This window comes from Odocoileus virginianus, chromosome 27 (assembly GCF_023699985.2).
Source record: "Odocoileus virginianus isolate 20LAN1187 ecotype Illinois chromosome 27, Ovbor_1.2, whole genome shotgun sequence".
Classification (NCBI taxonomy): Eukaryota; Metazoa; Chordata; class Mammalia; order Artiodactyla; family Cervidae; genus Odocoileus; species Odocoileus virginianus.
In genome coordinates, this window is record NC_069700.1 from 37,084,166 (window position 1) to 37,109,217 (window position 25,052).

Here is a 25,052-nt window from a genome sequence, read left to right on the forward strand (position 1 = left end):
GTGTTAGAAAGTGTTCTAGTTTCATTCTTTTACAAGTGGTTGACCAGTTTTCCCAGCACCACTTGTTAAAGAGGTTGTCTTTTTTCCATTGTATATCCTTGCCTCCTTTGTCGAAGATAAGGTGTCCATAGGTTTGTGGATTTATCTCTGGGCTTTCTATTCTGTTCCATTGAGAATCCCAGATTCTTAACCACTGGACTTCCAGGAAAGTCCCCCCAGTCACTGTGAAAGGACTCTGGACACTTTAAAGGGAATACACTTTTCTAAATGTTTACTGTTGTTACTCTTTCTTCTAGAAGTACTATAATTTTGGAAGAATGGAGTTGACTTCCTACTAAAGTGTCATCAAATACATTCTCTTCTTTCTTTCCACCATGAAGAGATATCAGAGAAGCCTCTTTTCTTTGTTACTTCCTAACTTCTTCACCTTAAATTGTGCCTTTCCCCAAAAAACCTCCAGGTCAGGATGGGGGATGAGAACCGAACTGTATGTATAGAAAAGCATAAAACTCAGCATTTTCATTCTCTGATGCCCACCGTGATTGATTGTAAAGTACTTCCTCTTTCTTTTCCCATGAGCATGTCTCTATCAAATATCTTCGTGTTTATTTATGTTAAAGGGGCTTCACTGGTGGCTCAGGCAATAAAGAAGTGAAGCGAAGTGAAAGTCGCTCAGTCATGTCTGACTCTTTGTGACCCCATGGGGTGTATGTAGCCCACCACGTCTCTGTCCATGGAATTCTCCAGGCAAGAATACTGGAGTGGATTCATGTTGATGTTTGGCAGAAACCAACGCAATTCTGTAAAACAATTGTCCTTCAATTATAAAATAAATAAATTTAAAATAAAAAATAAAAAAGAATACTGGAGTTTCTTCTCCAGGGAAGCCATTTCCTTCTCCAGGGCTTCCCACTAGGGAACTTGGCTGCAATGTGGGAGACCCAGGTTTAGTCCCTGGATTGGGAAGATCTCCTGAAGAAGGGCATGAAAACGCACTCCAGTATTCTTGCCTGGAGAATTCCCTGGACACAGGAGCCTGGTGGGATACACTCCATGGAGTCACGAAGAGTTGGACACGACTAAGCGACCAACACTTTCACTTATCTATGTTATCTGCCCTGTGAAACTTGCTTTCAGCTATCTATAAACTTTCAGCACTAAATAATACAAATTCTATCTTCAAAATTATGTTTTAGTCCTTTAAAAGCTTCTTTTTAAAATAGAGAATTTGAGATAGCTAAGCATATGCTACCTTTTTCGTATTTCACAACTTTAAATTTTTTGGTTCAAATCAGGACCTGAAATAGATGTGTTGCTTTAAGCATGTCTGCTTTTAAAACTCATATGGATGCTTCAAAATTGCAGTTGATAAGCAAGAAGTTATGCCATATGTTCAAAATTAAGAAACCTAATTTATTTTGGTTTGATCTTAGTGAACTATTGATGATTTGAATCTCTTAGTAATTTGGAGTTTCTGTGATCATATCTTTAAAATGTTGATACATCTTTGGCTGAAGGAGGCACTCTTTAAGAAACACATTGTAATTGTCCTTGCCTTTATGAACACTGCTGTTTGAAATTAAAACTAGGAGAAATGCTGTCGGTTCTGATTTTAAATTGTTCTAAGCTTCAGGCAGGAAGGGAAAGCTGAAAGTAAGTGCTGCATTTAAAAACAAGTGTTGTTTTCCCAAAGAGGTGGGGAGAAGAAAAAGAAGATGGAGTTAAAGGCTCTGTAATTTCTGCCAGCGGTGCTCTGAGTTCCCACGGGCACAGATAACTATGTGGGGGTGCTCTGGGGAAGCAGAAGCAAGGGGAAGTGGATTTTCACCCTTCATCACTGAACAACAGGGAAGGAAGTAACTTTTGAAAACCAGAATGGAGCAAAAGAGCCTCAGATGTGCCAGCATTAATGAGAAGAGTCCATATGCCTTGCAATGCCCTTTGGCGTTAAACAAATGGAAACAACTTTTGCAGTTGAACAATTTGACTTGATGGCTAAATAGAAAGTGGGCTTTTTCTAGAGTGATGAATGTATCAGGTATTGCCAAAGCATTATTTTTCAGATGCCTCTGTAAATATCTAATTCTGCAGGCTCTAGTTTTTTTTAACAAACGCAGCTAAATGAATTTACTCACTTCCTATTTGGTAATTTTTCTCTAATGAGCAAAGATATTATTTGCTTCATAACTTCTTGTCTTGGAGTTTTGCAGGATATCGTAACATAATTCCTTTTTAAAAACCAACCTCTTAAATAAAGCTTATTTTGAAAAAGTTGTTCTATGTATTTTTATGTTGAAAAAGAAAATTCTCAAGTGAAAATTCTGTATGGATTTTATGGGAAATAACTCTGTTTACATATCTTGCTGATAGAAACATATACAAGAGAATTTTATGATTCTTGTTCTTCCCTCAAATACTAGAACCTTATAAGATTCATCTATTTAATGCTAAATCAGAGTAGAATGTGATGTTCATTGTTAGGAATCATCTAGAATAGTGATCTCCAAAGAAAAAGGTACCAACATCAAGATAATTCACTGGAAGGGAGGTAGGGTGCAGGCCAGACATAATAAATATTTTATTAATGCCTGTTTTTTAAAAACCTTTAGGTTTAGGAGCTGTGGCCTATGTGTCAGATCTGATCCACTACTAATTCTGTATAGTTTCAGTGGCACACGGCCACATCTATTCATTTATGTATTACCTGAAGCTGCTTTCATGATATCATAGCAGGAGTAATTGTGACAGAATACAAAGTTTGCAAAGCCTACAAAATACAGTATCTAGGCATTTACAGTAAAAGTTGGCTCCACACTGAAAACAGTAAGAAAGATTTTTTTAGCATTTTTTTTTTGTATTGAAGTACAGCTGATTAACAGTGTTGTGATAGTTTCAGGTGGATATACTTGTATCCATTTTCCCCCAAACCCTCCTCCCATCCAGGCTGCCACTTAACATTGGGCAGAGTTCTCTGTGCTGTAGAGTAGGACCTTGCTGGTTATTCATTTTAAATATGGCAGTGTGTACATGTCGATACCAAACTTCCCAACTATCTCTCCCCACCATTCTTTCCGCCCGGGCAACCATAAGTTCGTTCTCTAAGAGTAAGAAAGAGTTTAAGCTTTGTTGATGTGTGTGGTTTTACATTAGTCTCTTTTGTAGGACTGAATTTGGACACTAGCAACTCACGTATATAGTAAGTGAGATTTCCCAGGCAAGGGTCAGGGGCTCTCCACCTTTCTGCAGTGGACAGAAAGTCCTCAGCTGGTTTTTAACTGGTTTGTGTGCCCAACTGGATGCAAGATTTATCATTTCAACTATTTTTAAATAAATAATCTTCTTACAGTAAGCAAATAACTTTATTTTAATAACTTCTGCAAAATAATCTAGATTGAATATGCCACTATTCATATAGAAAATGAATAAGAAACAATAAGAAGTGACCAGGGGTCGTATAACAGCTAGGTCTAGGATAAACCTGTTATTAGCCATAACTATAAGTTATAAACGCTGATAAAATACTGGAATTTTACAAGAAGTAGGCCAAATTTGAAGTAGCTCAACTGGAATTCCACAACCTTCACTAGCTTTGTTCATAGTGATGCTTCCTAAGGCCCACTTGACTTCACATTCCAGGATGTCTGGCTCTAGGTGAGTGATCACACGGTCGTGATTATCTGGGTCGTGAAGATCTTTTTCGTACAGTTCTTGTGTGCAAGGAGATCCAACCAGTCCACCCTAAAGGAGATCAGTCCTGGGTGTTCATTGGAGGGACTGATGTTGAAGCTGAAACTCCAATACTTTGGCCACCTAATGTGAAGAGCTGACTCATTAGAAAAGACCCTGATGTTGGGGAAGATTGAAGGCAGGAGGAGAAGGGGATGACAGAGGATGAGATAGTTGGATGGCATCACCGACTCATTGGACATGGGTCTGGGTGGACTCTGGGAGTTGGTGATGGACAGGGAGGCCTGGTGCGCTGCGATTCATGGGGTCACAAAGAGTCAGACATGACTGAGTGACTGAACTGAACTGAGGCCAAATGTGCAGTTATTAATTTTTTGCTTTTTATTTTTAATTGGAAGATAATTGCTTTACAGTGTTGTGTTGGTTTCTGCTGCACAACAGCACGAATCAGCCATCAGTGTACATGTAGTCCCTCCTCCTGAGCCTTCCTGCACCCACCCCCAATCCCACCCCTCTAGGACGCCACCGAGCATCAGGCTGGGGTCACTGTGTGATGCGGCAGCTCCCCACCAGCGTCCGTGTCACACACAGCTGTGTATATATGTCAGTGCTGCCTTCTCAGTTTGTCCCAGCCTTCCCCTCCCTCACTGTGTCCCCAAGTCTGTTCTCTACGTCTGCGTCTCTATTCCTGCCCTGCAAATAGATGCATCAATACCATTTTTCTAGATTCCCTAATACATGTTGATATTTGAGGTAAGACTGTATGTCTGCTTTCATTATATTTTAAAGTTTTATTGGAGTATAGTTGATTTGCAATGTTGCATTAATTTCTGGTATACTGCAAAGTGATTCTGTTATACACTAAATTCTTTTTCATGTTCTTTTCCATTCATAGGATGTTGAATATAGTTCCCTGATCTGTAAACAGTAGGACCTTGTTGTTTATTGATTCAATATATATAATAATTTGTGTCTGCTAATCCCAAACTCTCAGTCCATCCCTGCTGCATCCCCTCTCCCTTGGAAACCACAAGTCTGGCCTCTATGTCTGTGAGTTTGTTTTTGTCTTGCATCTATTTAATTATTAGCATACCTAGCTCTCAGCTTATATTGTTTGCTTTGAATTTTAAATAATTATTATGGCATCATAATTAGTAAGGCATTTACAAAGTAGGCATCTAGGACTTGGAGATGCTGTGCAATTTTCGGGAACATATAAAGGCAGTTCAGTTCAGTTCAGTCGCTCAGTTGTGTCCGACTCTTTGCGACCCCAAGGACTGCAGAATGCCAGGCTTCCCTGTCCATCTCCAACTGCGGAGCTTGCTTGTTTAAAGGCAAGGGGCACTAAGTATTAAAGTTTTCCTTAACTAAATGACGGAATCTTTTCTGAGGAACCCTAATAAACGAAGAAATTAAAAATCCAATTTCATTGGGGATACATGTATTTTTTCCTATGGCAGTAAACATTGTAATGTGATACATAGAAAACAAAAGAATGATGAACTGAAATTTACTCCTTTGTATCATATGCCTTTAGAACATGCATAGAAAACACCTCTGAATGTTTGAAAAAGTAATGAGCAAATTACATTATATTGGAGTTTTATTATGCAGCTGGATCAAAGTATAAATGTAAAAATATTCTCATTATAGCATTTGTGTTCTAAGTATGAAATACTTAAAGGAAAATTAAGTCAGAATATATTTTATTTTTTAAAATGAGCGCTTTTAATGAAATCATTGTTCTTTGAGAAAGCTGTGAAGGTATAATCAGCAATGTAGTATATATATATATAAAATGGACTGTGTTTTGAAGTTGCGAATTATATAAATATTCATAGATAAGCTATGATGAAAAGGAAGATGTAAACACACATACAGACTATATATATTACATATATGCTTATGATTTTATATGTAAAGACTCCTATATATAGGAATAGGAATATAGGGACATGGATATAAAAGATATTTACATAACTTACAATAATGAGACAGAGAAGAACCAAGAAAATATTTTGGCTCATCCAGAGTTGTTCAAGTTATCTTCTTATGGTAAACTGTTTTAAAAAGTTCATGATGCATTATGAGTGTTTTTCAAAACTGTAAATGAGGTTCTTGACTATGACAACTATCAAGTTATCCACGAGTCACATTTTATCACCCTGATGTCATCTGGAAGCAAAAAGGAGGAGAAACAAACAAGAAACAGTGAGGTGACAACTGAAGGAGCTGAGATCAGTGCCAGGTGTGAGCAGACATGAATTTGGCAGGAAATGGAGTCAGGTTACAATCAGTAAACACCCTGGTTGAATGTGTGGATGCACCTTACTATGCAGACCCCAACCACTTTCTTTGCATGGGTGCACATGTTGGTGACAAAAAGATCCCTGACTTGATTCTGTTCTGGGATGTAGGAGAGGTGAGGCTATACAGTGAATCACAGAGTAAGTCATATTTGTAGGAGGCTCTCTCTGTGGCAGCCTGGACACAGGTAAGTTGCCATGTAAAATACTGTACAGATGACAGTCTTCATTATTTAAGGAAAAATAAAGGCTATACAGACTCACACCCCAAAGCCTGCATCTTTGGAGCACAAAGACAATCCCAGGTAACTTTTCTTTCCTCATATGAACCTCTTGCAAAAACTTACAGTCCAGGAAAGATTCATTTACTGTGGAGATAAACAAAATTTTTATAAAGGGAAAAGAAAAGCCTGCCATATTGGATAACAAACAAAATCTGGGACTGTAAAACCCAGTGAATGAGAAGATTTGAGGATGACAAAGTTTTGTTATAGATGCTACAAGCCAAAAGTAGAGAGATTATAATCTTCATATTGGGAAGGTTGACTCCTGGCCAAAATTGTCTTCAGTTCAGTTCATTGCTCTGTTGTGTTCAACTCTTTTTGACCCCATGGACTGCAGCATGCCAGGCCTCCCTGTCCATCACCAACTCCTGGAGCTTACTCAAACTCATGTCCATTGAGTCAGTTATGACATCCAACCATCTCATCCTCTGTCTTCCCCTTCTCCTCCCACCTTCAATCTTTCCCAGCATCAGGTTCTTTTCCAATGAGTCACCTCTTCGCATCAGGTTGCCAAAGTATTGGAGCTTCAACTTCAGCACAGTCCTTCCAATGAATATTCAGGACTTATTTCCTTTAGGATTAACTGGTTTGATCTCCTTGCAGTCCAAGGGATTCTCAAGAATCTTCTCCAACAACCAGTTCAAAAGCATCAATTCTTCAGTGCTCAGCTCTCTTTATGGTCCAACTCTCACATCCATACATGACTACTGGAAAAACCATATCTTTGACTATACTGACCTTTGTCAGTAAAGTAATGTCTCTGCTTTTTAATATGCTGTCTAGGCTTGTCATGGCTTTTATTCCAAGGAGTAAGACTCTTTTAATTTCATGGCTATAGTCACCATCTACAGTGATTCTGGAGCCCAAGAAAATAAAGTCTGTCACTGTTTCCAGCCGGGAGAAATATCAGTAACCTCAGATATGCAGATGACACCACCCTTATGGCAGAAAGTGAAGATGAACTACAAGGCCTCTTGATAAAAGTGAAAGAGGAGAGTGAAAAAGTTGGCTTAAAGCTTAACATTCAGAAAACTAAGATCATGGCATCTGATCCCATCACCTCATGGGGAATAGATGGGGAGACAGTGGAAACAGTGTCAGACTTCATTTTCATGGGCTCCAAAATCACTGCAGATGGTGACTGCAGCCATGAAATTAAAAGACGCTTACTCCTTGGAAGGAAAGTTATGACCAACCTAGACAGCATATTAAAAAGCAGACATTACTTTGCCAGCAAAGGTCCGTCTGGTCAAGGCTATGGTTTCTCCAGTGGTCATGTATGGATGTGAGACTTGGACTGTGAAGAAAGCTGAGTGCCGAAAAATTGATGCTTTTGAACTATGGTGTTGGAGAAGACTCTTGAGAGTCCCTTGAACTGCAAGGAGATCCAACCAGTCCATCCTAAAGGCGATCAGTCCTGGGTGTTCATTGGAAGGACTGATGCTGTAGCTGAAACTCCAGTACTTTGGCCACCTCATGCGAAGAGTTGACTTGTTGGAAAAGACCCTGATGCTGGGAGAGATTGGGGGCAGGAGGAGAAGGGGATGACAGAGGATGAGATGGCTGGATGGCATCACCAACTCGATGGGCATGAGTTTGAGTAAACTCCAGGAGGTGGTGATGGACAGGGAGGCCGGGAGTGCTGTGGTTCATGGGGTCACAGAGAGTCGGACATGACTGAGCGACTGAACTGAACTGAACTGAATGGGACCAGCTGCCATGTTCTTAGTTTTTTGAATGTTGAGTTTTGAGCCAGCTTTTTCACTCTCCTCTTCCACTTTCATCAAGAGGCTCTTAAATAGAATTTCCTTATATAAGACAAATCAGACCCCTTTATATGCCAAAAGGTAAATTTCACATTAGGGCATTTAACATAAATGTAACATCAACACTCATAAAGCAAAGGCCAGACATAAGGGGAGAAAAAGTGAAAATATATTGGTGATAAAGATATCACTTTTCAGGTTATGATAGATTATATAGGAAACTAGGTAAAGATAGATTCTCTTAAGTAAATTGAATTAATATATATGTAGTTCAACTGTATCCTGCAACAAAATATAGCCAATGTTATATAGTAACTGTAAACGGAGAATAATCTTCAAAAATTGTGAATCATCATGTTGTACACCTAAAATTTGTATAACATTGTTAATAAAATATACCTCAATAAAAATATTAATTTCCAAGAAAAAAATGATAGAGAAATTTCTCTGATCACAAAAATTTTTTTAATTAATAGCAGATTTAGAAAACACAAAATTCCTGTCAGCTATATATTGTAAAATTTACTTTTCAACAAATTATTTGATTAAAGAAGAAATTAAATATAAAATTTCTACCTGAAAAAAAGATAATGAGACAATCATCTATTATAACTTATCAGACATAGTTAAAATAGTCCTTGGAAGAAAATTTATAACTCTACTTCAATAAAATAAATTAATTTAAAAAAGCTTTCAAGGAAAAAAAGCTGAACCCAGACTATAAACCAGAGCCTATGCAGTTTCTCTTTTCCTAGGCTGTCAACCATCAACAACAATGCTGACTTTTTCTTACACAATTATTCTTTGTGCTTACTACTCAATTTTCATATTAACCACTTTTCACATCAATTAAGGAATGTAATTAGTTGATAAAGTAATGAAGCAGTTGATTGAGAAATAAAACATAATTAGAATACATTTTAATCTAAAAGCCATCTTTAGTGGGCAAATACTATGAGACTCCCATTAAAATTGCACATTAATATGACTATTATTTAACAATAATAATGTTAGAGGCATTAGCCAATGGGATTAAACAAAAGAAAATCCTGAAAATTGTACAAACTGGCAAAGAAGATCTAAATGTATGATAGTCCTAGTTGATTTGGCATTTTAGGTTATATACCTGGGACTTCCAAGAGAAGCACTGGATGATGGTTATAACCAGTGAGATAACTCAGTAATGTGGCTCCTAGGGAATCCATAACTTTCATGTACTGAAATGTCCCCGAAGTGTTGTCAAATGGAAAAAAAAAAAAAAAAAAGATTCAGAACATTGTGTATAGATTGTTTCTTTTTAATAACTGTATCTTATAGTCTGTATATGTGAAGTGAAATGTATATTTGTATTTGCTTTATATTTAAAATAAACATGAGGTAAAAAAACAGAAACTAATAAGCCATTCTGACTGGTGTGAGGTGATATATTGTAGATTTGATTTGCATTTCTCCAATAATGAGCAGTGTTGAGCATTTTTTGTGTTTATTAGCCATCTGTATGTCTTCTTTGGAGAAGTGTCTGTTTAGGTCTTTTTACCACATTTTGACTGGGTTGTTTGTTTTTCTGGTATTTAGTTGTATGAACTGCTTGTATATTTTGGAAATTAATCCTTTGTCAGTTGTTTCATTTGCTATTATTTTCCCCCACTCTGAGGGTTGTCTTTTTACCTTGCTTATAGTTTCCTTTGCTGTGCAAAAGCTTTTAAGTTTAATCAGGTCCCACTTGTTTACTTTTGTTTTTATTTCCATTACTCTAGGAGGTGGGTCATAGAGGAGCTTGCTTTGATTTATGTCATCGAGTGTTCTGCCTATGTTTTCCTCTAAGAGTTTTCTAGTTTCTGGTCTTACATTTAGGTCATTAATCCATTTTGAGTTTATCTTTGTGTGTGGTGTTAAGAAGTGTTCTCATTTCATTCTTTTACGTGTTTTCCCAGCACCTTTTATTGAAGCGGCTGTCTTTGCCCTATTTTATATTCTTGCCTCCTTTGTCAAAAATAAAGTACCCATAGGTGCATGGGTTTATTTCTGGGCTTTCTATCTTGTTCCATTGGTCTATATATCTGTTTTTGTGCCAGTACCATACTGTCTTGATGACTGTAGCTCTGTAGTGTAACCTGAAGTCAGGAAGGTTGATTCCTCCAGCTCCCTTCTTCTCTCTCAAGGCTGCTTTGACTATTCGGGGTCTTTTGTGTTTCCATATGAATTGTGAGATTTTTTTGTTTTTCTACTTCTGTGAAAAATGCCATTGGTAATTTGATAGGGATTGCATTAAATCTGTAGATTGCATTTGGTAGTATAGTCATTTTCATAATATTGATTCTTCCTATCCAGGAACATGGAGTATCTCTCCATCTGTTTATGTTGTCTTTGGTTTCTTTCATTAGTGTCTTATAATTTTCTGTGTACAGTTCTTTTGTCTCCTTAGGTAAGTTTATTCCTAGATATTTAATTCTTTTTATTGCAATGGTGAATGGGATTGATTCTGTAATATCTCTTTCTGATTTTTCACTGTTAGTATATAGAAATACAAGTGATTTCTATGTATTGATTTTGTATCCTGCAACCTTGCTAAACTCACTGATCAGCTCTAGTAATTTTCTGATACTATCTTTAGGGTTTTCTATGTACAGTATCATGTCATCTTCAAACAGTGAGAGCTTTACTTCTTCTTTTCTAATCTGGATTCCTTTTATTTCTTTTTCTTCTCTGATTGCTGTAGCTAGGACTTCCAGAACTATGTTGAATAATAGTGGGGAAAGTGGACACCCTTGTCTTGTTCCTGATTTTAGGGTGAATACTTTCAGTTTTCCACCATTGAGAATAATGTTTGCTGTAGGCTTATTGTATATGGCCTTTACTATGTTGAGGTAGGTTCCTTCCATGCTCATTTTTTGAAGAGTTTTAATCATAAATAGGTGCTGAATTTTGTCAAAGGCTTTTTCTGCATGAATTGAGATGATCATATGGTTTTTATCTTTCAATTTGTTAATATGATGTATCACATGGATTAATTTGCATATATTGAAGAATCCTTGCATCCCTGGAATAAACCCAACTTGATTATGCTGTATGAGCTTTTTGGTGTGTTGAAGAATTCTGTTTGCTAAAATTTTGTTGAGAATTTTGCCTCTATGTTCATCAGTGATATTGTCCTGTAGTTTTCCTTTTTTGTGTTGTCTTTGTCTGGTTTTGGTATCAGGGTGATTAACTTGCTTAAATATTCTTAAAGTATATTTTGAAGTAAGTTTTCAAAGTAAGTTTGATCCCATTGCAGGAGGCATCTTCTGATAGAGCAAACAGATTCAGCATAAATTTTAGAAAACCAATTAGTGACTTAATCAATCATTATTTTGACAAAATCACTTTGGCTAACAGAAAATAATATTAATTGCATAGTTTTAAAAGCTAAATTTTCCTGTTTAGCTGAATGTCATTTTGAGTAATGTGCATTATTTTGTACTAAATTTCCATTTCACATAGCCAAATACATTCATTATTGCTAATGGAACAGAAAAATAATGAAATAATTGAATGCATTCTTGACCTCTTGGAATATATCATATTCTTTTGAAAATTTAGTCATTACTGCATTGAACATCTGTTCCATTAGGCATTATGCTTGATGCTGAGGTTACAAAAGTGAATAAAACAGATTTCATTTTATAAGGTTTATGCCCTAAGGGATTTTATTGTAGGATAATCACTGTCAATTTATTATCTTACAGTAAAAATTTCAGGAATATAAGAGGTGCTTAAAAAAGATCTGCAAAATAGTAACCCTTTTCTTTTATGATAAAAATGTATATAGGTCCTTCTTTTGAGTTTTCTTTGTCAGTTTGAGGCTTCCCCCCATGGTGGTTTTCTTGCTCCTTTCACATAATTGAAAGGTCTCACCTACTAGTTCTTACTTTCTTTGAGACTTCCACAGGCATCCCTTTCCAGGGGTGGAAAGACCCTCTCTGTTTACAACCTCATTGCTTCTCTCCTCTACAGTTGAGCCCCTCTGTTTGATCTCCAGTTTCTCCCCAAAATAACACACTTCCTGGAATGAACATCTTCGTTCATTCTTTCTAGACTCACCTCTCTCTGATTTCTTCCCCATACTCAGCCCAACCCAGAAACTCATGGCACTATGGCTTATATCATGAGTTGATATACTCTATGATGCCCTCCCATTTTCTCCCCCCAGTTTTTTCCAGACCAAATCACAAGTACTTTTAAGTTAATTTCCACTCTTACCTCTTCATTAGAGACTTTAGTCCCATCTTCCTGCCTTTGGGATGAGTTCTGTCCTTAAACAAATGTGGTCCCATGAGGAGTCACTGCAGATACCAGTTCAGTTCTGCAGGAGAGGCTAGAGGTGGGCAACCTACAGAAGTTACTGGAAGAGACAGACAATGCACTGTAAAAGCAGGAATCTTGTGGGGATCAAAAGTGTAAGGAGGGATTTACTTCCTGCTCGTAACATATTCTGATGCAATGTCCACAGTGTGTATGTGTGTTAGTCACTCAGTCTTGTCTGACTCTTTGTGACCCCATGGACTGTAGCTGGCCAGGCTCCTCTGTCCAAGGGATTTCCCAGGCAAAAATACTGGAATAGGTAGCCATTCCCTTCTCCAGTTGATCTTCCCAACCCAGGGATCCTGCATTTCAGGCAGATTCTTCACCATCTGAGCCACCAGGGAAGCCCAGCATCAGTAGTACATAGACTCAGTTTCCAGTAAGCATGACTTTTGCCCACTAACATCCTCTTTATGCCTTTCTTCTTCCCAGGATGTGCCTGTCCCTCCCAAGCCTGTTTCTCTCCATCCTTTATATCAGACTAGACTCCATCCTCCTGCTCAGTCCCTACTGCGACCACAGACCCTCCCGCATGCTGACTGTCTTACCCCTGGACCCTTCAGTCACTTGTCCTTCTCCCTGAGTGATGAACAGGAGAATTCTCACACCTTGTTTAGTCACAACGCATATAATAAGGTGAGAATGCCCCATGCTCTGAACTTCTTCATGTTTAACTTTTAAATGTGGAGGAAACATATATTACAAATATTGAAGTATATTAAGAATATTAAATATTTGTGGGAAGGCACATGTCTTTACAAAAAGATAATAATTGACCTTGGGAAAGTATGAAATATTTGTTTCCTTTCAGAGTCGTTTCCTGATTTGCATTGCTTATTGTTTAATGCTGTAATCCCAAAGTGGAAATCCCAAGACGTGTTTCAAAGCCTTACAAGAGCCCATTATTAATTTATCTTCTAGTCTCAGTTCAAAGTTCTTAAAAACGTCTCAAAATGACAATGCCTTGATGAGGAAGCATTTATTATTGCAGTCAGTGTGCAATGGAATACTTACAATTTCTATAGATATCTGTAACACAATGTTGATATTTTATTTTAAAATGAATCTATTTGCCTCATAATGTATGGTGGTGAGACATGTAACAAATAATGAGGTGTTCAGTACCTAAAATATATTTTTAACAAAGCAAAAATTTTATAGTTGGCTTTGGAATGTAATCATGAATATTCTATTAGAAGCAAGCAGTCAGTAGCACAAAAGGCTTATGTATAAGCATCCTTTGCTCTTCTGAGCATCACCATAAGAACATCCTGGCTAGTATAGGCTCTCAGATTTTGAAACTTTTCTAAAAGAATTGACTAGTCAAAATCAGTCATCAGTTAAATAATTTTTAAATTCAAAATCTTATCATAAAGCATTTGTTTTGCAAATTCTCTATATTTAATAAAATATATCTCTATACTTGGAAATCAATCAAAACCATATGTTCCAGAGTGTATGCAGTTGACTAATATTTCTTGAACCCCTAAACATTAAAAAAAAAACAACTGTTCATCAATCCAAACACCAAAAAATCATCCAAAAAGTGAGCACAATTATGAGGAAAAATTTGCTTTTTATATTTAATAACATTTATCATGATTGAATGGTCAATCCTGAATTAAATTTTTAAAGTATTCATTTCTGGGACTCCCCTGGCAGTCCTGTGGTTGAGGATCTGAGCTTCCTCTGCAGGGAGAGTGAGTTCAATCCCTGGTTGGGTAACTAAGATCCTGCATGCCACGTGGCTAAAAAAATAAGAGAAAGATAAAGAAAATTTATTGAACTAAACACAAAATGAAAATACAACATATCAACTTTAAAAATTTATGGAAAAGTAACATTTTTAAAAAGTAATCATTTTCTGCAAACAAAGTGTTTTAGTGTTAAGTTCAGGATGGCATTTGTATGCCTTTTGGTTGCTTCTAACTCTTGGTATAGAAAAAGTATTTCATGGATAGTATAATATTTTTAAATGATTTTATATTGCTTTAAATTCTCGCTATTTTAATACTAGCCAACATCTATGAAATTCATTTAGCTATTAGAGTTAATATTTTGATAATAACATACCATTTTCTTATATAATGTCATTGATGAGCATGATAGGATTATAATTGTATTTTATAAATATCAAATTTCTCCAAATAGTTCTTCCTTTGACATTTTGGTAGTGTTTTCTGGAGACATTCAGCAAAGATAAAGTCAGTATTTCATCCATGTTTTAGCCTTTTCTTGGTCTGCCTGTGAAGAAAAATATATCACAGCCATTTGAGGCTGGACAACTATTTTCATTTTATAAAAATCTCACAATAGATTTTGTCTTTCAATGTCTGAGATTTATTGATACTGAATAAAGAAATATTCACATCTGATAATAATAATAATGTTAGCATTTCTTGATGGAATATTCAATTGCTTAGTCTGATATTTTAATTGCTCTTATTAAAATGTATGGATTATTCAACTTGACCTTTGTGTTTACTAAACTTGTAATGACCAACAGTGTACTAAATGAAATAACTTGTCTGGAATTGTAAAACATAGTCGTTTAACTTAACTTCTCTTCAGTATCCTAACATCCTTCCCAGGCTTCACTTTCAGCCTTACCTGCTAGGCTTATCTCCAAACTCAAACCTCCCACCCTTCCCACCATTCCCCCAGAGATCCACACTGAACTTGACCTTACATAGCTATCTTTGGGGCTTCTTTATCAACCGGAGCTACAGAAAAATGTTTGGCAGGTTTCATTCTTCTGTTGCATCTGTAGTGTGTGCTCCTTTTGCCCTAAATCTTTACACTAATCCCTGATCTCTTCTCCTCCTTTCATAAGTTCATATGATGAACCTTATATGATATCCTATCACATATGATGATGTTCAGGCACTTTCCCTTTTACCTTGGTTATGCCAGTATACCCTCTCTTTCCTCCACCTCATGAAGGGAGTCATTACTCTTACTGCCTTCTTTAACCCTTGTAACTAACATAGCCCAGTAGATGAGCGTGCAATATCTTTAATCAGTCCGTCTGAGTTCATTTCTTGACACCATTCTTTCCAGATGGTGATATTGGATACTTTATATAGCCTCCAAATATCTTCATTTATTCATCTATAAAGTGGGGATAATAATAGTACCTACCTTTTTAGAATATGATAAGATGGGCCAATGTGTGTAAAGGATTTAGAGTAGTGCTTGGGACATGAGGATCATGTGAGAGTTAGATCTTGTTACTAATTGTTGTTCAGTTGCTAAGTCATGTCTGACTCTCTGTGATCTGCAGACCGTGGCATGCCAGGCTTCCCTGTCCTTCCCCATCTCCTAGAGTTTGCTTAGATTCATGTCCATTGAATCAGTGATCTTATCTAACCATCTCATCCCCTGCTGCCCTCTTCTCCTTTTGCCTTCAATCTTTCCCAGCATCAGGGTCTTTTCCAATGACTCGGCTCTTCCTGAATTGTCAGTCCCATTACTTTCTTACATTTCCATTTGTTCTTTTTCCAATGGACTCTTTTTTGAGTGCAGAAACTTCAAAACACAAACTAAAAGGAATCCTTTTCCATCCTTTTCTTTCACAATGTTGCAAACCTAGTAATTTCAAGACATTCTTTCTCTCAAAGGGGTCAGTAGCCGTTATTTTCATCCCCCTCTATGAATTCACTCTTAAATTTGTTCTTGAAAGCATTTTGTCTTTCACCTTTATCATTCTGCTGCGATTTCTCTCACAAGGGTAAACTGCTTGTCAGCAGACTCAGCTGAATTTAACCAAATCTTCTCTTCTATCCCTTGTCGCAATTGACACTGTTGATTATTCACTCTTAAACCTCCGACCTCACTCTGCTCTTGGGATAATATGTGCATTTCAACTCCCTTACTGTTCCTTTATCTTCTTGGTGGACATTTCTTCTTCCCCTCTTGTCTCTAACTGCCTCACTTGACACTCACCCACTCACAGGCTTCTGGGATGATCTTAGTTGTACTGATAGTCCTCAAATCCACATTTCCAATTCTGTTTTTCCTTTGAGATCCAGATTTATACCTTCAGCTGCTTACTTGTGATTTCCCCTAGGATGTCATGTTGTCACCTCAAACTCATCATCTCGTGTCACTTCAAACCAGTTCTGTTCTAGCTTCCCTACTTCTGTCATTGATACCACAATGCTCAGCCCACAGACTTGAAACTTGGTTCACAAATTGTGCTTTTTCTGCTTTGTTGTCATAGCTAGTCATTCACCACGTTGGATGGATTCTTCTTATGTCTGTCATGTTTTTATCTCTTACTGCTCTTTATTAGTATTCCACTTTGCTTAAGCTAATCCGCTACTTTCCTCCAGGTGCGCCTTGGGAATTTCTTGCTATTCAACTTGCTCACTCATTCTCTCCATATAAAAATACCTTCCTGCCTTTCACCTTACTTATGAAAATCATTTTCAAGTTTCATGACCTAATCAAATGATCTCTTCTCCTCTGTGAAGTTTCCCCCTGCATCAGCACTGAAAGTGGCATTTTTCCTTCAGTTTTTATAACCTTTGCCTGTGCTAAGGTGTCTCATGCATATTAAAGGTTATCATGTATTTATCTGTTGTGATTGTTTTAATGTCCATCTAGGGCATGACATGCTTAATGTGGTATTTTTCACATTATAGGTAGAGCAACAAATATGTGCTAATGATGAACAAATACTACAATGACCCAACTTATTCACTAGGAGCACAAGATGTTTGAATATAAATTTCAGATTATTTCTGTTTTAAGCAGAGGCTAAATCTGAGTCAATTTAGAGGTTTATGGATACATTAATACAATTTACATCAATTAAGGATCTACCTTTTTTGAGGGTCACCTCCAGTTTTCAGGGAGCTTACGGAGGGCCTTGAATGGAATGGTATGTGGAGGTGGACCACCTCTGATCGTCCTCTGCTGAATGTGGGTGCTGGAATCCATGGGGTGTCTGCAGTCCTGCCAGTCCACGACCATCAGTCCTATAATGCTTTACTGCCTGCTTCTTTCTTCCTCTGCACAGCATAACCTCATTGCTCTAGGTCAGTACTCCTGAACCTCTATAGCACGCACTGGAAACAGTGTTACTTACATGCTAGGAGCAGGCCGACTTGGAACCCGCTCATCTCAGAACCATTGGCTTAGAGCCTCTACACCTTCTCTCCTCTTCGGTTCATGCCTCCCTTGCCATAGGAACTCCACAAGAGTGCATATTTGTGATTTTGCCTACTCTCTAAAGTTCAGTTGTGACCTCCAAGTCAGTCTTGAAATTGTCTCTCATCTAGAGTCATTTAGCCAACTTTTCCTCCATCTTGCAATGCATTTAAAAATATTTATCTGCAAAGCTAAAAACGACCCATCCACAGCACACCTTTTGCATTCAGGTCTAACGCTGTCCACCCTGTATTTTTGAGAATTCAGTTCATTTAAAAAGACTCCTCTTCTCTGGCCCCACTGATGCACTGCCCTGGGGTCTCAGCTACCTTCTTGACCCTCAGGTGAGAAAACCTATATACCACTAATGTGCATCTGTGGAAAGCTTATTGCTTTCCCAAACATCTATTTTCCAGCCTCTGCCTCATTTATTCTGTCTTCCACTCTCACAAGCTCTGAGGTAGCCCTGTCTTTTTAAACCAACCCAGAATTCCAGCTCTTTTAGGCCACTTTCATATTCCAGCTGGAGTTCTCAGCTTCATGCGCTTTTTCCTCTTTTCTTATCCCAGCTATGTTTTTGACCTTTCATTTAGCACAGCCATAGGCTGTGTCGACAGGATGTTCTTTCGTATCCTTGTTTCCTCAGAGTCTCTGCTCTGTCAGTTTACACCAGCAAATGCATGCCAGCGAAGATTAGAGCTGGGAGGAGACAGAACTAAGTCGTCACCATCAGATGGCTTTTCTGATCTGCTGGCAGGAGAAAGGCTGGGATTTCCTACTCTGGGAGGCTCTATTTACAGGGAAAGCTTGAGAGATTTCACAAGGAAGGATAAGATTTTTATAGACAGAGAGGCAGCTTTGAAGCCCCAGGAGAAAATTCACAGGCATTCTGAGGGTATCTTCTGTCATTAAAAAAAATTAGATTATTTAGGGGCTGTGTGTGTGACTATCTAGACATTTTATTTCACCTTCAGATTTGTAAAAAATTTTGAACCTTGTTTGTGACCACTTTCCATGTTATTTCTGGTCTGGTTTTGTCCATAAGGACTATGTATAGCTGGTTTGTGTACATACATGCTCTCCCATAGGTTCCTCTGCCATTAAATTCTGTTTTGTATTTTCTATGCATGGGCTTGTTCCAGCACTTTCAATTTGAATATTCCAGTGCTTATCTCTGGATACCTTACTTCCACTGTAGCCTTCCCTTCAGAGCAGGAGAGAGTTATTCATTTTCTATCTCTTTTCTTCATGTCTAGAATACTCTTCCCAGCCACGACTGAGGTGGGAGGTAGATTGGCTCCACGGCTGAGCAGCTAGAATTTGTCAAACTGAGTACATTGGAGATTTGTTTTCCCTGGATACTTCAAGGAAAAAGTTCATGGCAGGAGCTGAGCTCTGCTTGAATAAAGAGATAAGATGACCACATCTGTCATTCTTAGGGTCAAGGAGACATCCCTGACTGCACATGTGCAGAAAAGTTCCTTGGGGGTCACAAAAAAAGAGGGGCTGCTCTTCCATAATAGGCACTGTGCATCTCCCAGCGACCCCCTGCCGTGGAATCCATCTCGGCCAAAAGATGCACATGCTTATCGGGGAGGGCCGTGGACAAGGTCAGCTGTGGGAAATGAAGCAGGATGATTGGCTGGGGAGAACGAGGGCCAGGAGGAACTGCCTGATATAAGTGACAGATAGATGATGAAGCAATTATCTTCTTCCCCCTCCTCATTCAGGAGGACGCCCACACTCTTCTCTGGGTGTGTGTTTCTGCCTCGCCTCTGTCTTAAATAAATAAGTTGCTTGCCCGTATGTCCTCCCATACAGAGATGACTGAGCTGTGCCTCTCATAACAAACTGTGTGCCTGTTTTTACAGCTCTGTATCCTTGAAACATCTTATTTTCAAAGAGGGGCAAGAGCCAGAGTGGCTATATTTCCAGCCACTATTCCCCAGTGGACTAGTGGTTAGGATTCCTGGTTTCACCCACGCTCCCCAGGTTCAGCTCTGGGGCGGAGAACTAAGACCTCACTGCCCACTCCTGTCTCCCAGGGTCGTGACCACTCCTGCTGTCACTCCTGTTGCAGACCCCTTGGGCTGCTGATACCATTGCTAGACTTAAAGGTTTCCCACACAGACAAGAAAGCATTAACCTCTCCGTGGGATAGACATTCATCTTTTTTATTTTTAAAGCATACTGATGTGTTTTCCATTAAAAAAAAATTTCAGTTTTAAAAGTTTTTTGAAAGTAAATATTTTACAGGTATTATTAATGTAACAAACCACCTTAGTCAATAATAACTATTTTTTAAATGATTTCATTTCAGTTATTTTTACTGAGCCTTCTCATTAGCAGAAGTACCTTGACTTGATCAGTGGGTATGCTGCTGCTGCTGCTAAGTCCCTTCAGTCGTGTCCGACTCTGTGCGACCCCATAGACGGCAGCCCACAAGGCTCCCCCGTCCCTGGGATTCTCCAGGCAAGAACACTGGAGTGGGTTGCCATTTCCTTCTCCAGTGCATGAAAGTGAAAAGTGAAAGTGAAGTCGCTCAGTCGTGTCTGACTCTTAGCGACCCCATGGACTGCAGCCCACCAGGCTCCTCCGTCCATGGGATTTTCCAGGCAAGAGCGCTGGAGTGGGGTGCCATTGCCTGCTCCAGATCAGTGGGTATACTTAGAGTGAAAACCAGCTTAAGGTTTGTCTTCAGACTCTATGATAAAGACATCAGTTGCTGACAATTTTGTTGAATAAGCGAATTGCTTTATGCTTATATTTGGAAAAGTAATTCAAACATGTGCTTTAGTTTCTTACCTCTAAAATAGCAATAAAAATAGAATCTCTAGTTTAGAATTGTTACCATGATCAACCGATACATGCAGCTTTCACATTTTACCTTAAGTACACAGTTTTATATATTTTCAGCATGCTGCCTATTGTCTGTAGAATTCTCGTACTGGAGTAAAGAAACAATCCATCAGTGTAGCTAGTAGGACATTACTCTCATCTAAAACTGACTTCTTTTATTACAATCTGTTCAGTACTTTTATCCTTCCAAATTTATTCACATGTGTATTCTCTCTCATTTTAATTTTTCACTTTGCTTTCCTTCTTCCCCTTGGCAGCTACACTATTGTTGCTAGTATATTTTCTTTCAAAATTGCATTATTATTTTGTGTATTTATAGTTAAATTTATGTAGATGCTATTGTGCCACATGCTTCACTCTTTTCCTGGGGGTTTCTTTTTTTCTCAGCTGTAAAATATGGTATTGGGATTGGTTCCAAAACTTTTACTCTCAAAGATCACCTGGGCTGATTGTATTGGAATTAGCTGAAGATCTCAGAAAAATACAGATTAATGGGACTCAGTTGAAACTTCTAAACTCAGAACTTCCACTGAATTGAGTGATCTTAAAGTTTCTGCTCCATTGAACATTTTATGCTTCCTTTTATGATAGCAACATTTTCCTCTTTTGCTTTTTAAACTCTGTAATGATTCAACAAGAAAATGAACTTCAATATGAAAAATAACTTTAGAAAGAAAACCTGTTTATACCGACATTTTTGCAAGTGTTTGATTATAATTGATTTTTTCTCATAACCTCTAGTAAGTTAAAGGAAACACAACTGTTAAATAGTGTATATACTAACATAAGTCACAGAATTTTTCTTTTAATTAGAGTAGGTTGTAAAATGTAAGGTTGAGTTCTTAATCAAAATTGTCCCCATGTGCTTGTAACATTTACAGTTGGATTGAGTGTTTATTTATCCACTATTCTTGGACTTATTGAATCCAAGGTACAAATATTTTTTCCCAGCACACTGCTTCAATTATTAAAAGTCATTTCTCTTTGAAAAAAATACCACAACTGCCAACCTGCAGTTTTTTATAATTTAATTTTTTGAAGAAATTAGTGTCTTTTTCATAAAAAGAGATTTTAAAATATAGCAATGCTTTATATTAGAATTACATTTTTGCTAAGAAAGATGAAGCATTTTACTTGAAATGTATTTTATCCTGATGATATGTCAAAAGAGTATTTACTGATCCATTTTTATTAGGCTGTTTTCCAAGCAGCTGCTGCTGATATTGTAGGTTAAGAATAAAAGGAAGTATAACTTGTCTGTGATGAAAAAGTGAGACTTTAGTGAGCAAGATGGAGGTGTTTTCAGCCCAATTCCATCCATTATTTGTCTTCTTTATGTAAAGGATCACTCCACTTACAATAAGCCAAGGGTGAGATGTCTATTATTAATAGAATTGTGAAGAATTGACCTAGAAGATGGATTATGAATAAGAAGTACACAGTATTAGAAATAGGAGGGGAAAAGAAACCCAATTGTAGTAGTCAACTCTTTGGTGCCATTAGATTCTATTGACTTTTGTTCTCATATTATGGAATATTGGGGGGTTGGAACGGGAGTTTGAATGAGGTAGGAAGATGGAGGGAAGGAAAGAAACTTTTACATACAGGATGAGTCAGGGGCACAGGCTTTAGCCTTCTTCCGAGATACGACTATCCCTTCTTTCCTTTTGGATATTTCACCCTATAAATGTTGACTTTTCTCATTTGTTTCTTTTACCTCCTGTATCTTAATTTTAAAATTTAATCCATTAGTAAAATTTATATTTTTACCATGGGATTGAGAATATCTTAACTGGTATAATCACTGCATAGCTACTCAGAGAACTGACCCTGTGAATCTACAGAAATTCAATAACTTAAAATATTAAAGGCATATTTCCAACATGCGTTAAATATTTTAGTAGCTCCACTGAAATGAGATTTTTTTTCCTGAGGTTTCTTTTGATATTTTAACAGAAATCAATCAACAGAAATTAAAGCAGATTATGACTCAGCTGGAGAAGGGAAAAATTAAAGTAATTCTATCTTTTACCAACTGATTCAAAGATTAAGGGGGCTTTGAAATAAAAACTTGCTTTACAATGTAAGCTCTAAATATTTAGATCTAAAGATGTAAAAAGTCTTTTATGAGTACATTTCAAGAATAAAGCATCATCCCTTTGAGATAAGTAGTTTACAACTGGGCATAGCTTTAGAAGGAGAAAATGAACCCTAAGTTGTGTGATTGGGTTCAAGGTTACAAGATCCTTGTCCAACTTATACCCTAATTCCCCAAGAATAATAAAGTGCATAGACCTTGAAACTTTTTTATTATAACACAAAGTCTGAGAACACTGGAGCCTGGCAGTTGACATCATAAAGATATATTGAGTAGCCCTTATTTGCAAATCACTGTGTCTGTGCTGCTGATGCATTGGGAAGCAAGGGCCTTTGTCAGGTACCTCTTTTCTATTTGGGAAAAACAGAAATTAAACAAATAAGCAAAAAAAAAAAATCATTATAAATGATCATTGTGACAACTGCCACACAGATGACGAGTAGTTACGAGCTCATAGAATAGTGATCCTGATCTCATCTGATGAATCGGGGAATATTTAGTGAGGAAATGATTTCTCATCTAAGGTTTATAAAGAAAATTGGGTCTAACCTGGACATCCAAGCAGAGGGAACAGTGTGGGGATGGTTTTCAGGTGGGAAAGAAAAGAAATAGGGAAAACTCGAGAAAATGAAAGCAGGCCAGAGGGTTGAGGAAACCGCTGGAATCCGAACTATGGTTTGGAGTTAGCAAGAGGTAACACTGCCAGAAGGCTCTGCCTCCTGTGAGGGGGGGGGCTCATGTGAACTAGTGAGACGAGGGGTCCCCAAAGTTCTGTGTGAAAGGAACTGATATTTACAAAACATAGACTATAGGCTGCTTTCCTTATAGACAGCATTTTATTTAAATTTCAAAGCAATTGTAAAGTAGATTTTATCCCCTTTATTTTACATACGAAAAACCAAGGCTCAGAAAGTGTAAATAATGTGTACAGGATTCCACAGAATTAGCCTTACAGCTGGTACTTGACTAGTTTTTCTTAAGGAGCTTCCATTCCCTCCCCCCTTCCAAAATCTGCCAAAGAAGCCGCATTACCATGTTTTTGGATGCCTCTGCTCTGGAATCACAGGCTCTCTTTGGGTTAGACTGTGGGATGTGGATGTCAGGACAGGAACTAAGTAACCACATGGCCACCTCACTTCCTTCCGTTTCTGGATGAGGAAGCTGAAGGCTAAAGATGGCCCTGTGACACACCCGTGGGCTGGCGTGAGTGATTGCTCGAGGCTGGGTTCATCATGGACCACGTACACTTTTCATATTTTATCCCAGGCTCCAGCCTTAGGCAGCCACAGTTCCAAAGTTAAAGGCTAAGGGAACCGCTGTTTTCCTAAAACTGACAGAAATTCACTGAGGTAGCCACAGCTACTAGAAAAAGTCACCTTGACTTTTGGAAGCAAAACCTCTTTTTATCCTCCCCATTAATAATGTCTGTTTGTGTTCTTTCTACATAATTAGAAATCCTTCTGTGTGAATAAACGAAGGTAATTTATTTTCTATCATCAGGAAGATAAACCGTGTTGCTCAATTCTAAAATTTCTCTGACAACTTTTGGAGTTAATGGAAATTGGATAACTATTAAGATTCTGTAGAAGAGAAAACCTTTGAGGTGGGTGGAATAGGAGGAAAAGTGCTATAAACTCAAAATTGGTTTTTAATGTTTTGAGATTTTTCAGGAAACTAAAACGTGAGCTCTGTTGGCCTGTGACAAACTGTCTTTGAAATGGATTAATTCATATAATATGTTCATAAAGAATATCCTGTTTAAAATGACTAAACGTAAATTAATTGGACTTTTAACATTAAAACAAAGAAAGCCAATGAGTAGTTGGTGGTTCTGAAAAAGAGAGTATTAATCATAGTCAGTATTTTGCTAGGTTCTCCACTAGAGGGCAGAAAGAACAACTCAACACTATAGAAGCCTAATGACATGTTGGCATTTAAAACCAGACGTGTATTGGGTTATCTCATCGTCAGTTATCACTTAAAAATGTACTTAATATAGTCACAAGAAATTGACTTGTACATGTTTCAGGAAATGAAGAACAATCCATTCATATATATATATCCCTAAACTCATATGCTGATACCTAGCTGAAGGTTTTTATTGTAACACTTTTAATAAAATCACCATGAAAAGAATTTGCTGATTCGAAAGAGATGTGCAGTAGAAGGCAGGTTGGATGAAAGTTTTAGCAAAGAAAAGTATATTTGGAGAAAGATTCATTTCATAACTCTTGTAAAATAATATACTGGCCCCTTAGAATTGATGAACCATGCTTCTGTTTTGTAGGCATTCATTTGCCCCTTGTTCAGATGGAGGCACTAATGAAAAATGAACCCTCTGCATTTCACAGCACTCACTGCCACCTGCCCCATCCCCATTGCCTGGTGTCTTAGACCAGTTTCCTTAGCAGTGGAGCCTGAGATAGGCGTTTGGAGTTTGTAATCTGCTGAGGATGTGGTTCTCCAGAAAAACATCCTATAAGGGAGAGTATATATCATGATTGGGAAGGGCAGGAAGAAGAGAAAGAATGATCTCAGACAGTCTAGCCATAGCCTA

General features: G+C 37.7%; 1 protein-coding gene across 22 annotated transcripts in view; it reads left to right on the plus strand.

The window, feature by feature from the left end:
- Positions 1 to 25,052, plus strand: part of MLIP (muscular LMNA interacting protein) — a 299,319-nt gene that overhangs the window by 250,007 nt on the left and 24,260 nt on the right. For 18 of the 22 annotated variants that reach the window (XM_070456693.1, XM_070456691.1, XM_070456692.1 and 15 more), the window contains one exon: positions 12,817 to 13,020. The exons of the other annotated variants lie outside the window; for them this stretch is intronic. In XM_070456693.1, the coding sequence (XP_070312794.1) occupies positions 12,817 to 13,020 (204 nt within the window). The remainder of the gene's footprint in view (positions 1 to 12,816; positions 13,021 to 25,052) is intronic. 22 annotated transcript variants of the gene reach the window in all.